The following is a 13,866-nucleotide window of genomic DNA, read 5'->3' as shown; positions in this document are numbered from 1 at the left end:
TTGTACTTCAGGTGAAGGCTTTCAGAACAAATAGTTTCTCATGAAACAGTAGTACACGTATTGTTTTATGGCATTGGTTAACCCTAATCCTCTCCCTTCTCGACCTTTTTTTTTTTTGGTGAAAATATACATAGCCAAAGATACACCATTTCAAAAATTTCTACATGCACAGCTCAGTGACATTGACTGCACTCTTCCAGTTGTGCTGCTATTCTCACTTAAGATGAAGGCTTACAGAACAAAATAGTTTCTCATTTAACAGTTAGTACACATATTGCCCTGTGACAATGGTTAACAGCCTCACAACGCATCAACACTATCCTTACTCAATCTTGGGTTCCCTATCACCAGCTTCCTTGTCCCCTTTTGCCTTCTGGCCCTTGTCCCTGGACTGCTGTACCTCATTAGTCCCATTTGGTTTTATGGGGCTGTCCACTTCCAGGCTGAACAGTGAACCTCGGAGATGACTTCACCACTGAGCTAAAAGGCTGTCTGGGGGCCATATTATCGGGGTTTCTCCAGTCTCCTTTAGGGCAATAAATCTGGTCTTTTTTTTTTGTGAGTTAGAATTTTGTTCTACATCCTTCTCCAGCTCTGTCCAGAACCCTCTGTTGTGATCCTGGTCAGAATAAAATCTTTTTTAAAACACCAAGATATATATAGATACAGCCAGAATGCTCTTTAGAAGCAACATTGGCTGAGACTTCATCTCACATACTTTGGGCGTGTCATTAGGAGGGATCAGTCCCTGGAGAAGGACAGCATGCTTGGTAAAATAGAGGGTCAGCGAATAAGAGGAAGACTCTCAACGAGATGAATTGACATAGTGGCTACAGCAATGGGCTCAAGCATAACAATGATTGTGAGGATGGCACAGGACTGACCAGTGTTTTGTTCTGTTGTAAACAGGGTCGCTATGAGTCGGAACCCACTCAATGGCACCTAACAACAACATAATGTTAGGTATCTTTGAACGACTCTGCCCAACCCTGGGTTGATTTTCAACCATAGGGATCAGGAATAGGGAAAGGAGCTGCTTTGAACATTTCTTGGAAAAATTTAATCTGAAGGTTTCATGTTTTAATTTTTGATTACATCAAAATATCTCCACAGTAAAAAAAGAAAAAAAAAATGCCCGTCAAAAAGACCTTTACAAAATGTTCATGCATCCAGCCTTCCTGTAGCATTTTTCTTCTTTCAGCTTTTCCTCTAGTGTGAGAATTCCCTTTACATGAAGTTTCTTCTTAACTCACTTTAGAGAGCCTGGGCCTACTATCAGAAGACCATGACCACAGTGACTTGAGATTTTGTTAGATTATTTGTTACTCATAATTTACGATTAGTATTGCTCCTTTGTAGATGCCTCTCCCCTAGCATGTGAAATAAATACATCTTGCTGATTTGGACGTAAGTCGTATTCTAGGCTGGAACAACCTACATTTCAAGGAACAAAGTAAGCAGAGGTAGCCTGTTTTTAAGAAGAATATCTCCACAGATCCAGTTATTAAGCCCCAAACTTCATTGTTAATATCTTCCTGCCCTCAAGAATTCCTGCTTAACTCGCTTGACCCAGATATTGGCAGATAGTAAGATGATTGCCAGGGAAACATTAGACCATCAGGTAGATTAAAGAACAGATTATTCTAACTTCGTTTAGGAGAAGCCCATGTGAAGGGGCAAACATTAGTACATGCAGTGGTACCTATGCCAGTCATACCTGAAGAAATTTTGTTGCTGATGGCAATCAAGCCTGTGTTGTTGTTTTTCATGTCCAGATGAATAGATGTGATCATTTAGGACTGTATCAGTCAGGGTGAGGAGTAACAAACCTGAAAAATCTCAATGACTTAACAAAGATTTATTTCTCACCTACATTACATTCCAGTGCAGATCATTATTAGGTCAACTCCTTCCACGTCGTTCTGACATCTCCAGGAGCTCAGAATCCTCCATTGGATTCTCGGCAACTAGCCTGCAATCAAGAGTGGAGAAACACAGACAGAGTTTTGGGGGTCAAGCCTGGGCATGACATACATTACTTCTGCCCATATTTTATTAGCCAAAATTTAGTCACATGGCCCACCTGTAAGGGTAGCTGGGAAATGTAGTTTTCCCAAACACCCAGAAGAAATTGAAACGGAGATCAATGATCATATTGCATTGTCTCTGCCACAGTGTGTATTTTAGTAACTGGAATTTAAGGATAATAGAAAAGGTATGTAAAAACAAATTACACCCAAATATAGCAGGAAAAAAAGAGATATTAAATAGATTTGTTGTTAGAGTTTGCTAAGATGAAACAATTTAAGTCATCTTGTTCCTACAGGACTAGTCTTTGTCCCCATCAGTGGATAGGCTTTACTGGGAATGGACATTATTAGGGTGAGAATCTACTCTCACTTATTCGTACCAAAAACCTAAAGACCACCAACTTACTACCAACTTACATTTTAGCTGGTCTAGGAATTTAATTGTCTCTATACTTCTTTTTCAGGGTTTAAGTAAAAAAGTTGGTGTGTCATCCTCCATCCTCCAAGGTCTCTGGATCTCCTATAGCACGGAAGGTCTTTCCATGGCGTTGGCATCTTTACGAAACCTCTACACTCCAAATATAAAGGTAAATGCATATAAATTCCAGATGGATGAAAGGCTTAACTGTGTAAAATAAAATTTGAAGGACATTTAAGTGGCTATTTAATTGATCTTTGCTTGCCTTAGACTGTCTCCTATTAATTTTATTGGTAATTTAATTTATTTTAAATTATTGCATTTTATTCAGTGAATTGAAGACCAAACCTGTTATCCTTCTACCTTCTACAAACTGCCTCAGACTTATAGGATCAGGCCTTGCTGCTTCTAGGGAGTAAATTGATCTCAGGCAGCCTTTGTTTTGCTAGAAGCTTTTCTGATCAAGAGTTCACTTTATAGAGACTACATTCAGCACTACAGTATGTGCGGCACTTGCTGTAGTTACTGAGCAGTTTATGTAAATGAGTCATTTGACATCCGTTTTGGCACAGTGGTTAAGAGCTACGGCTACTGATCAAAAGGTCAGCAGTTTGAATCTACCAGCTGCTCCTTGGAAACCCTGTGGGGCAGTTCTACTCTGTCCTGTAGGGTTGTTATAAGTCGGAATCAGTTCGATGGCAACGGGTTTGGTTTGATTTTGGTTCCATTTTGGTTCCAAGGACAAGATATTGAAAAGGCACAAATGAAAAATTTTAAAAATAAAGCAGTAGTACATGCTACTCTAGGGGCTGTTGTGCGGTTTCATTTCATATAATAAAAAATGACTAAAAGGATGTGACTAATGTTTGAATTGATTCTTATTTCTATTTATTTACTTATTTCTAGGTCAGCCGATTGCTGATTTTGGGAGGTGCCAACATTAATTACCGGACTGAGGTTTTAAATAATGCTCCAATTCTATGTGTCCAGTCTCATCTTGGTTACACAGAAATGGTGGCTCTCCTGTTGGAGTTTGGTGCCAATGTAGATGCCTCTTCCGAAAGTGGCCTGACTCCTCTGGGGTATGCTGCAGCAGCAGGATACCTGAGTATTGTTGTGCTGCTGTGCAAGAAACGAGCCAAGGTAATGGCTGCCCAACTCTGCTGCTTTCCCCTTCTTCCCTTTTTCTTTCTTCTTGAGGTAGAGGCTTTCTTATCTCCCCTGTTACCTCATGAGTCTAGGAAAGAGTATATCAAATCCTATTAGGGAACAGATCAAGGGGAGTACTGGCTCTACATACATCCCAATGTTGATGCACTTTCAGTGTTGCCGTTGCCAGCCCACACTGCGTCTGGACACAGTTCTAAAACCTTTGACAGACACTAAGGAAACTGCAGTAATCAGCAACCATAAAAGTCCCTCCTTAACCAAGAAATTCTCTACTGAGCTCAGAAGAAATCCCCTTCTAACAAAGAGGAAAGAGAAGTGGGGGAGTGGAGAGTCTGCAGTGGGAGGTTTGAACTGAATGATGCCTGCAGACTCTAAGCTTTTCATGTGTAGAGAAGAAAAGCTAGCCATGGAGATTAGAACAGAGACCAGACTGCCTCATCCTGTCCTCTGAAGACCACCACCCTAGGTGACTCTCCCTATTTATACTCAAACTGACTGAAGCCACCTAAAAGTGTTTCCATTAGTACATTTCAGTTCTCTGAAAGTCTTTCCAAAATGTGTGTTTGCTTTATCTTACTTCAAGAACCACTGGTACAAAGGGCTTAATTTCAAAATATTGGTGAAAAGAAAAAAGCTGGTCTCATAAATGTGGGTCTGGAGAATATTTGGCCGGACAGTATTTTGTTTCAGTCTTGAAAACAAACTAAGAATTTTGGTGGTTTCACAGTGAAATATAAGTAATACATAAGAACTCATTCTGAGGTGTCCAGTGCTCTTACCAGGGAAGAAAGTGGGACTCCTGAGACTCCTTTGGGAACTGGGAACTGGGACCTGAGACTCCCAGTGAAATCCCAGAGCTTTAGATGTTCACTGTGACACAGTGATGGTCCACCTGTAAGATCCCATTCACTTGAATGACACCTCTAGAAACAGAATGATAACTGAGCCTTATTACTGTTGCTGTAAATTCATATTCTAATCTCAGCTGGCCTTTCCTGCTGCCCAGGCCTTACACTGCAGCCAGCATTTTATTCAAAGCAAGCAGAGGTAGCATGTTTTTAAAAAGAATACCTTTTCAAATAATTTCTACTCTTCTGAAGACCCTATCATACCACTGCTGCCCACCTACGTTACAAAGATTGAGTTCATCTCAACGTGCCTCTGTCTCAAAACTCTATTAATCCTACCTTCACTCTCCTTTACTTCTACCTCAGAGAAGCGTTTACCTTTCTTTCCAAAACTGTTGCCTGCATCTATACTCTTAACCCCAGTATGTTGTTCATTTTGTCACATTTCATTTCATTCTTTCCCTAAATTCACACTACCTCTTTTCCCAGTTTCTACAAACCTATGAATGTCTCCCCTAACTTAAAAGAGAAACTTCCCCCTCACCTGCTAACTAGAAGCTACTATTCCATCTCTTCCCTTCAGCGTCCACCAGACCTATCCGAAGAGTCATCTCGGCTTGCTTCCTGTTCCCTTACAACTCCTTAACCACTTACAATCTGGCTTCCATGAGAGAGAGCAGACAAGTCATTAAAATCATAGGCTTTGGAATCAAACACAGCTGGGTCCAATCCTGCATCCACACTTAACTTTCATTCACTTATGAGTCATTTAGTCTCTCTCAATCTCAGTTTTTTCAACTATGAAAAGGATTCATAGGGTTAGTGTGAGGATTAAAAGAGATAAGTCTTTTTGTAAAAGAGTTCGAAGTCTATTTTAATCTCATACAGTGCCTAATAAATAGTATCCTTAAAAAAGTACAAAAAAAAAAAAAACCCTCCGGGCATTCAACTGAAGCTACTCTCTCAAAAGTCACAACTGGCAGTCACCAGATTAAAGCAGCTTTTTCTCATTCCTCACCCCTCTAAGCCTTTCCATAGTATTAGCAATACTGACCACAGCACTTCTCAAAACTTTTAATATTGTCCAGGTCCTCCTTCTACCTCCCTAGTTGCTCTTTTGTCTTCCTTTTCATAATACCCTTCTCTTAATATGACTGTTCACTAAGATTGTATCCTCTGGTCTCCTCTATCCCCATTCTCTGTCCCATGGCTTCAGCGTTAACATCATAGGCTTTAGGATCAAACACAACTGTGTCCTAGTTCTCCTCCTGCCTACATTTGTGTGGCTTTTACTTCCAAATTGCTAACCCCTAAAAAGTTTTCTGAGCTCTAGTTCACATTCCTAACTGCCTCCTGGACAGTTTTGCCCAGATGCCTCACTGGTGAGTTTACCTTTCTAAAATCACTCATCATTTTTACTCTGTAACTACCTTTCTTAAATCTACTAATGTAGCTTCCATTTTCTCAAAACTAGGGAATCTTCACCCTTCCAAATCTATTTAGTAGCCAACTCTTATCAGTTTTATCCTCAGAATGGCTTGAGCATCTATTCTTTCATCTCTGTCCCACCTGCTACCACCCTCCCAAATTATTCTAGGTATCTTCTTGTGTACCAAACCCCTTTTCAGATTCTAATCTTATGTAATTCATTATACCCCATCTCCTTACCTTTTTTTAACTTTTTATTTTGAAATAATTTCAGACTTTCAAAAATGTTGTAAGAATACTACAGACAGTTCCTACATATCCTTTATTCAGCTTCCTCTAAAGTTAACAGTTTACATACCCATAATCCAATTATCAAAAGCAGAACATTAATATTGATATAATACTACTAACTAATCTACATACCTTATTCACATTTTCCCAATTGGCCTACTGATGTCCTTTTCCCAGTCCAGGATCCAATCCAGGATCTCACATTGCATTTAGTTGTTATGTCTCCTTTGTTTCCTCCAAGCTGTGGCAGTTCCTCAGTCTTCTTTATAATCTTGACACTTTTGAAGAATACAAGCCAGTAATTTTGTAGAATGTGCCTCAATTTTAGTTTGTCTGATATTTTCTGATAATTAGATTGATTTTATTTATTTTTGGCAAAAATGTCACAGAAGTGATGCTGTGCCCTTATTAGTACAGTATATCAGGAGGCACATGTTGATATGGCTATTACAGGTGATGTTAACTTTGATCACTTGGTTAAGGTAGTGTCTTACAGGTTTCTCAACTCAAAAGTTATTCTCTTTCCCTTTGTAATTAAGTAATATTGTTTGGGGAGATGCTTTGAGAATAGACAGATATCTTGTTTCTCATCATGTTTTGCCCACTAATTTTAGGATCCGTCAATGATTCTTGCCTGCAACAATTACTGCTATGATGTTTGCCTAGTGGAGATTTTGTATTTCTATCATTCCTTCAACGTTTATTAATTGGCATTCTGTGTAAGGAAGAGCTTTCCCTTCTCCCTCCCATTTATTTGTTATTCAATTACTTATTTATTATGATTCATGGATGTTTATTTTATCCCATGGACTATTGTTTATTTTATTGCTCAAATGGCCCTGTATTTGGCCATTCGGAGCTCCTTCAGGTTGGTTCCTATGTCCTTTCAAACTTCTGTCCATTATTTTTTTTAGCATTTCCTTACTTTCTGGCATTACAAGATGTTCCAGATTTGTCTTTTACTGTTACTGCCTCAGCCCTGGAATTACGTTTCTCCAAGAAGCCATGATTCCTTTTATTCGTTACCTTAATTTGTAAAAGCACAATTTTGAACATGAAAACCCTCAATGGCTCCCCATGACCTAATTAAAATTTAGACCACTTAGCCTGGCATTCAAATATATCCATGCTCTGGTTCCAAAAAACCCACTCAACTTTATAGTCCAAACTTTCCCTTCATGTACTCTACCCTTACAAAGACTGGAATAAATTCATCACTTCCTATCTCAGCCAGTTGGGATAGACCTTTCCCTCTGAATCTGTTCCTGATTCTAGCTGGGAATTTTTTTTTTCTGAACTTTTATTGCACATTTACTTTCTTTATGGCATTAATTATGTATGCCTTTTTTGGCTAGGCTTTTGTCATATTTGTCTCATCTCCCCTACCTTGTTGAAAGTTCTTAAGAGCAGAATCTGTATGTTATGATCTTACTCACCTTTTTTTCTATTTGGTCCCTTGCACACAGTAAGCATTCAGTAAATATTTGTTACATGGTTGCTGAGTGGAACTAAAATCATTAGGAGACCCAGAAACAGAATTTACATTTCAAGTACTCTACCTACCACTGAACAGATAACCTACTCATCTGTTGAGACTTATGGCTAGGGACCTTCTGGTGGATTGATCTTAGTCAAACTCTTCTTTCAGCCTAAACGTGTAACCTACACCGAAATTATAAAAACTGCTTATATTAGAGCTTACCCTAGCATTAAGCTCCAAGGCCTCTAGCCAATTTGGCTAGATCTTTGAGATTCTCCTCTCCCATTGGAAGAGAAATGGCCTTTGCCAGAGCTTGGTGGTCAAACGCATGGTTCATGAGATATTTTACTTCTTTGGAAAACCAAAAAATCGGAGCTTCAAAATATTTTTCTTCCCTCTTATCATTTCAGAGACACTTTTTGGTGCCAGCAGAGCTACAGAGTCTCTCAAATCTTGGTCTAAAAAGAACTATTTGAGAACAAAGCTTGAACTGGGGTTTTATTTTTCTTTTAATGTAAAAACAAAAGTCTGGCCTTATGGTCAGGCTCCAGTTCTCTCCAGCGGGGAATCTAGCAGAGTTGTAGCTCACTGGTTATGTAGCCAGAGTAGGAAATGATCTTCTAAATGTGTTTAGAGATTGGTTCAGGAAGTGGGAGAGGAGGAATCTTAGCAGTCCAGACACGTGCAGTGGGGGGTGTGACTAGACTGGAGTGGAGCCCTACCTTTCTGGCCACGTCTTTGCTCACACAGATTTCTCTGTCCACTCCCCTTAGGTGGATCACTTGGATAAGAATGGGCAGTGTGCTTTGGTCCATGCTGCACTCCGAGGTCATCTGGAAGTTGTCAAGTTTTTGATTCAGTGTGACTGGACTATGGCCGGCCAGCAGCAAGGAGTGTTTAAGAAGAGCCACGCCATCCAACAAGCCCTCATTGCTGCAGCCAGCATGGGTTACACTGAGGTAAGAAAGTAGGTGATAGGGTTTGAAGTTTTGGGGTTTTGTTTTGTTGTTGTTGTTGTTTTCAAAGTATGTATTGAAGGGCCTACGAAACCAGCAGAGAAGGGTTGTGTTCTTACAAAATTGTCAGCCAGATTAATGTAAGTAGGCTTTTTGGGCACTGTTCTGAGGAATAGGGAGATTAAACTCTGTAAAGCACTTCACTCAAATGCATGGGCCCTAGAATTACGGGCATAAGACATGAGAATTGGAAAGGACTTTGGAAATTATCTAATCTAATTCTTCCCCATATTTCCACTCCCATTTAAGAGATAATGTCAGTAAAGCTCAGAGGGATTAACTGTTGATTTGTGGTCACATGGCAGGGCAGTGTGGAATGGGAAGAGCACTGCGCTTGGAGTCTCAGAAGGACCAGATTTGAGTCCCAGCTTCACTTCTCGTTAGCTCTGGACCTTGGTCAATTTACCTAATTTCTTAGAGCTTTTCATTTCCCATCAGTAAAGTGAGACTAATAAATTCTTTTGTACAGGTTTTTATGAAAGGTGCATTGTAAACTGTAAAACACTATACAAATGGTATTTTTACTAATTTATTTATTAATAATAATAATGGCAGAATACATGGAATTGGTGGTGTGGTAGAAACTAATAACTGACTCTCTGAGTAGCAGTGGGGGACGGGTGTGTGTGTGTGTGTACTTATTACTATAAATTAATATATACTTGAGTTTATTAATTCTACTGATATAAAGGGTTGTAGCACACAATTTACAAATAATGATGAAATATGCAGTACTCCTAATTGAATGCTTTTGTAGATTTTTGCCAAATTTGTATCTATAGCCAACCTATGGTTGCAACTCAGGCATGAATTGGCAGATGGAGTCGCAGCCAAATTTGCTAACTCTTTTCCCAAATAATTTCATTGTCTTCAAATCTGATATATGATCTACTGCTAAGCTATTGCTTACCCACATACAAATTATATTCATTAAACTGAAAGCTTTTTCAGCTTTAGCACTAAATCAAACCCTGATTTGTAATGTCTGCCAATGCAGAGTTGGGAAGAGATACACAATAGCATACTTTTGTATAATATATCTACCATACAGACCCAGTAAACATAAATAGCATGAAGAGCATAGTTAATAGTAAAATGTAGTTAAATAATTAGGAAGTTATGACAGCTGAGTATTTTTTAGTCTTTGTTTTTAATACGATTTGTTTAAGTGTTATTTAATTTTTCATAATGGTTGTGTTTAACAACTGGCTTGCAAAATTCCTGAAAATGTATCACCTGGCTCTCATGGGCTTGTGTAAGCTGGCTCCAGTACACCTCTGCCTGACATGCTGCAGTGAAACAGCTGCCCTGGCAACTGAGGGAATATTAAGTAGAATGGGAGACTTTTTTAACTTTCAGTACACTTAAATTCCCAGAAACAGAGCTATCACTTTCCTTTGTTACTAGCAGCCATTCTCCCTTACTTTCCCCAGAACAGTTCTTATGCTTCTGAGAGAGAGAAGGAAGATAATGACTCTGCTCTGAAGCATTGCAGGCCCTCTGTTTTCTCCATATTTATTTTCTGTGGTCTTTTTATTGAGAGGATGCGGGATTGCTTCTTTAACTTAAATATGAGGAATGTGTAATTATGTAGAATCACATGCTGTGTAAGTGAACTTTGTTCAAGAGAAACATGTAAACACTCCCTGATAGGACAAGTGCTCAGAATGTCAGCTTTGGGTTTCTTTGCTACAACAGTCAGTTCTGCTTCCTTTTGTGTACAAGAGATTTAGTAACGCTTGAATCATCCAGGTACCTTCCAAGTCTCACAAGCCAGTGTCAGCAGCATAGTTTCCACCTGAAGTTTGAGCTGATACAACTTCTTGTTTCAGATTGTCTCCTACCTACTTGATCTTCCAGAAAAAGATGAAGAGGAAGTGGAGCGAGCACAGATCAACAGCTTTGACAGTCTCTGGGGAGAGACAGGTACACGGATGCTGTCTTTTCTCATGAGCGTGTTGTGTTTGTGGACTCTGTGTATCTCATACCTTCTTTTCTCTCCGGCATTCTTGGCAGTCTTGTGTATTATGACTTTTATTTGGAGACTTGTACGGCCAAAGTAAAAAGTCTGGCAGTTGTCATCTTTTAATTTTCTTCCCCCTTGGATGCTCCATACCATTAGCACCCAAGTCTTCTTTCAAACAAAACTTTTCCCTACTCCCGTTTCAAAAAATTTTGGGAAGACTGAAAGTTTCCTTACAGTGTGCCACACCAGAACAGAAAGTAATTATGGCCTTTCCCTTTTTTTTATTTGATCCTCATAGCAGCTAGGAATAAATATTTCTCCCATGAAAATAACTTTCCACTTGCAGTTATAAACCAGGAGGTTAAATTTTTGTGTTATCATGTTAAAATGGTATCTGACTATTAAACGGATACATTATGAGTAAAGTTGCTATCTGAGTACAAAATAAGGGTACCACTCTGTAACACCCAGCTCCATACAGTTTCTGTGGCACTTGATACTTACTGCACAAACTGAAGCCTCTTCCTTGTGGCCTTTGAAAGAAATGATTGTTGTCCTTCCTCCAAGTTTTGTTTGAAAGAAAACTTGGGTGCAATGAAAACTGTAGAGTCACCACAGATACGTGTCATAATTGTTTGGTGGAGCAGACCAATATTGAGATGGCCAATTTAGAGAGAATATTTTATTAAACAAGAAGAGTTTGTGTTTTGGTTAGGGTCAGAGTGTTATTAAAAATAAAAGACATATGAACTCATTTAAAATTTATAATGACCTATTGAATTGTGATGTGTCATCCCATGGCTAAATCTTATATAGGTTTCATAGCTTCTTTAGCATCATGTGGAATGGTCCAAAGCTCAGGAATTTGCTTGTCAAACAATCCCTCCCTCTGTTAGAGCCAAAGGGAGCAGATGCCAGGCAGCTGTGACTTAAGAGCCCATGACTGATTAAAGGAAAATGTGCAGCTGGAAACAGCTGCAGTCCCTGTGACTCCACCCTGAGGGAAGCCAGAGGACAGGCTAGGGGAAAGGGGCTGGTCAAGACATCAGCAATTCTAGAGTATGCATTTGTGACCTACAGCTGCAGAAGGGACACCTTGGTTTTATTTCTCCCACCAACACAACCCTCCCCAACACAGTGTTGTCATCCCTCCCAACAGATCCGTTGTTGCCAAGGCCACGGGTACGCAACTACTAAAGAGGACAAAAAAAAGTAGTGGTCCAATGGTGAAAATAGGTCTTAATTACAAGAGTTACAGTCATAGTGATGAAACACATTATAGCACTATTCTTGAAAGAAATCCTTAAAAACATTCAAGATGAGCATGAACTAAATAGAGGACTTATTTTCATTTATATGAATTTCTTATTAGAATAAAACCTTATGGCCTTGGGTTTTTCTTAATATTTCATGCTTTAAAGTGTGCAGTAAATTTTGTTACATTAATTTTCATGCATAGAAAACATTAAAGAAACACTTCAGATACACTAGAACATGTTTCACATAATAATACAGTAATAATAATCATGTTTTGATGCTTGTCGCAGAATTGCACCCATTTGTTATTATGAACCATTGTATGTACCTCAAATTTTTAATATCATAGGCTTTACGGGGGTTGGTTCATAACTACAGGTTGTAGGTAAGTCAGACTTTTATAACCCAGGTACTGCCTGTAATCAGAATTGCCTTTTGTTTAACTTCATAATTATATGGAATAATTAGAGGGTCAGTGAAAAACAGGAAGACCCTCAACAAGATAGATTGACACAGTGGCTGCAACAGTGGTCTCAAACATAACAATGATTGTGAGGATGGCACAAGACCAGGCAGTGTTTTGTTCTGTTGTACATGTGGTCGCTATGAGTCAGAACCAACTCAATGGCATCTAACAACAACAGCAACAAACATAAAATGCTATTTAAATTTGAGTTAGAATGAAATATATTGGTAATATAATTTGTATGTCTGTGAAAAAATATTTGACTTCAGAGAAATTTCTAGAAAATAATGTCTTTGCTATATGAAAAATGACCCTACAACTCATCACTAGTATAGAATGGACTTAGTGTTACTTTTCTGTCTACAGTGATACATTGCACCAAGTGTCATGTTTCTTACTTACAGCACATTCTCATTTAAAATCTGTAGTGACACATTGAACTGTGAATCCTTTCCATGGCAAAATCTTACATATATTTCCCATTTATTGGGAATGAAGGTCTGTGACCTGCAGCTGGCTGGTGAGGGTCTCATGTCAATAACCCTAGCCTTAATGACACAATTTTTACCTAAGGAAAATAGAAAATATTTTATGCATTAATGACATACATCTGACAGTAATGAACACTGGGGTGCAAGGCAAGAATAACGCTGGCTATGATGGTTAAGGTTATGTGTTAACTTGACTGGGCCACGATTCTCAGTGGTTTGGCAGTTAATGTAATAATGTAATTTGGCAGTTATGTAATGATGTAATCTGACAGTTATATAATGATGTAGTCATCCTCCATTTTGTAATCTGATAAAGTCATCCTCCATTTTCACATAATGCTGGTTTTTGCATAATGACCTGGTCTTTGAAACCTAACCATGTCACTAAGTGAGGAGTGGATGTATACTGAATCTAAGCTACCACTAAGTATAAGAAACACCATTATTTTATGTATCACTACAAAAGATAGAAAAAAACTATGCCAATTCTGACACAGTTCTTTATCATCACATCAGTTATAAGATGCATCCCAATTCAGGTGGTAAAATGTGAAGAAGAAAAAAAGTGTATCTTAGAATCAATGAAATACATCTTAACGTGTAGTGACATATTAACTGAGATGTAATTTTTACATATCGGATTTCCTAAACACAGATCACTAGAATATCCTAGTTGCTTTTGTCCTCTTTTTGCAGCATCTTTATCCCTCCAGATAGCATCTTCCTACATCTAGCTTTCAGCATCTGGCTGACCTCTTCCCATCCCACAGGGTTTTCATAGACTTCTTATGGAACAACACCAAAGAAAAGCAATTTAGGTGATAAGATTGTTGACCACTCTTTGCTCTCCTTACGTTATGGGCACAGACCAAGACTGGCACTAGGAACTTCTAGAAACACTGGAGTGTGTGAGCCAACCCCAAGAAATCCATGGCCTAGATTATTGCAACTGCCTCCTATCTGATCTTCCTTCCTCTAGCCTCACCCTTTTGTGATCCATCCCCC

The 13,866-nt window shown here is 38.9% G+C and overlaps 1 protein-coding gene across 2 annotated transcripts in view; it reads left to right on the top strand.

The window, feature by feature from the left end:
- The window catches only part of TANC2 (tetratricopeptide repeat, ankyrin repeat and coiled-coil containing 2), a 232,057-nt gene that overhangs the window by 186,307 nt on the left and 31,884 nt on the right, over positions 1-13,866 (top strand). For both annotated transcript variants that reach the window (XM_023729377.1, XM_023729376.1), the window contains 4 exons: positions 2,495-2,617; positions 3,355-3,591; positions 8,439-8,624; positions 10,514-10,607. In XM_023729377.1, coding sequence (XP_023585145.1) covers positions 2,495-2,617; positions 3,355-3,591; positions 8,439-8,624; positions 10,514-10,607 — 640 coding nt within the window. The remainder of the gene's footprint in view (positions 1-2,494; positions 2,618-3,354; positions 3,592-8,438; positions 8,625-10,513; positions 10,608-13,866) is intronic.

The sequence above is a fragment of the Trichechus manatus genome, unplaced genomic scaffold (genome assembly GCF_000243295.1).
Source record: "Trichechus manatus latirostris isolate Lorelei unplaced genomic scaffold, TriManLat1.0 scaffold00028, whole genome shotgun sequence".
NCBI lineage: Eukaryota > Metazoa > Chordata > Mammalia > Sirenia > Trichechidae > Trichechus > Trichechus manatus.
This window is presented reverse-complemented; position numbering and strand designations above follow the sequence as displayed.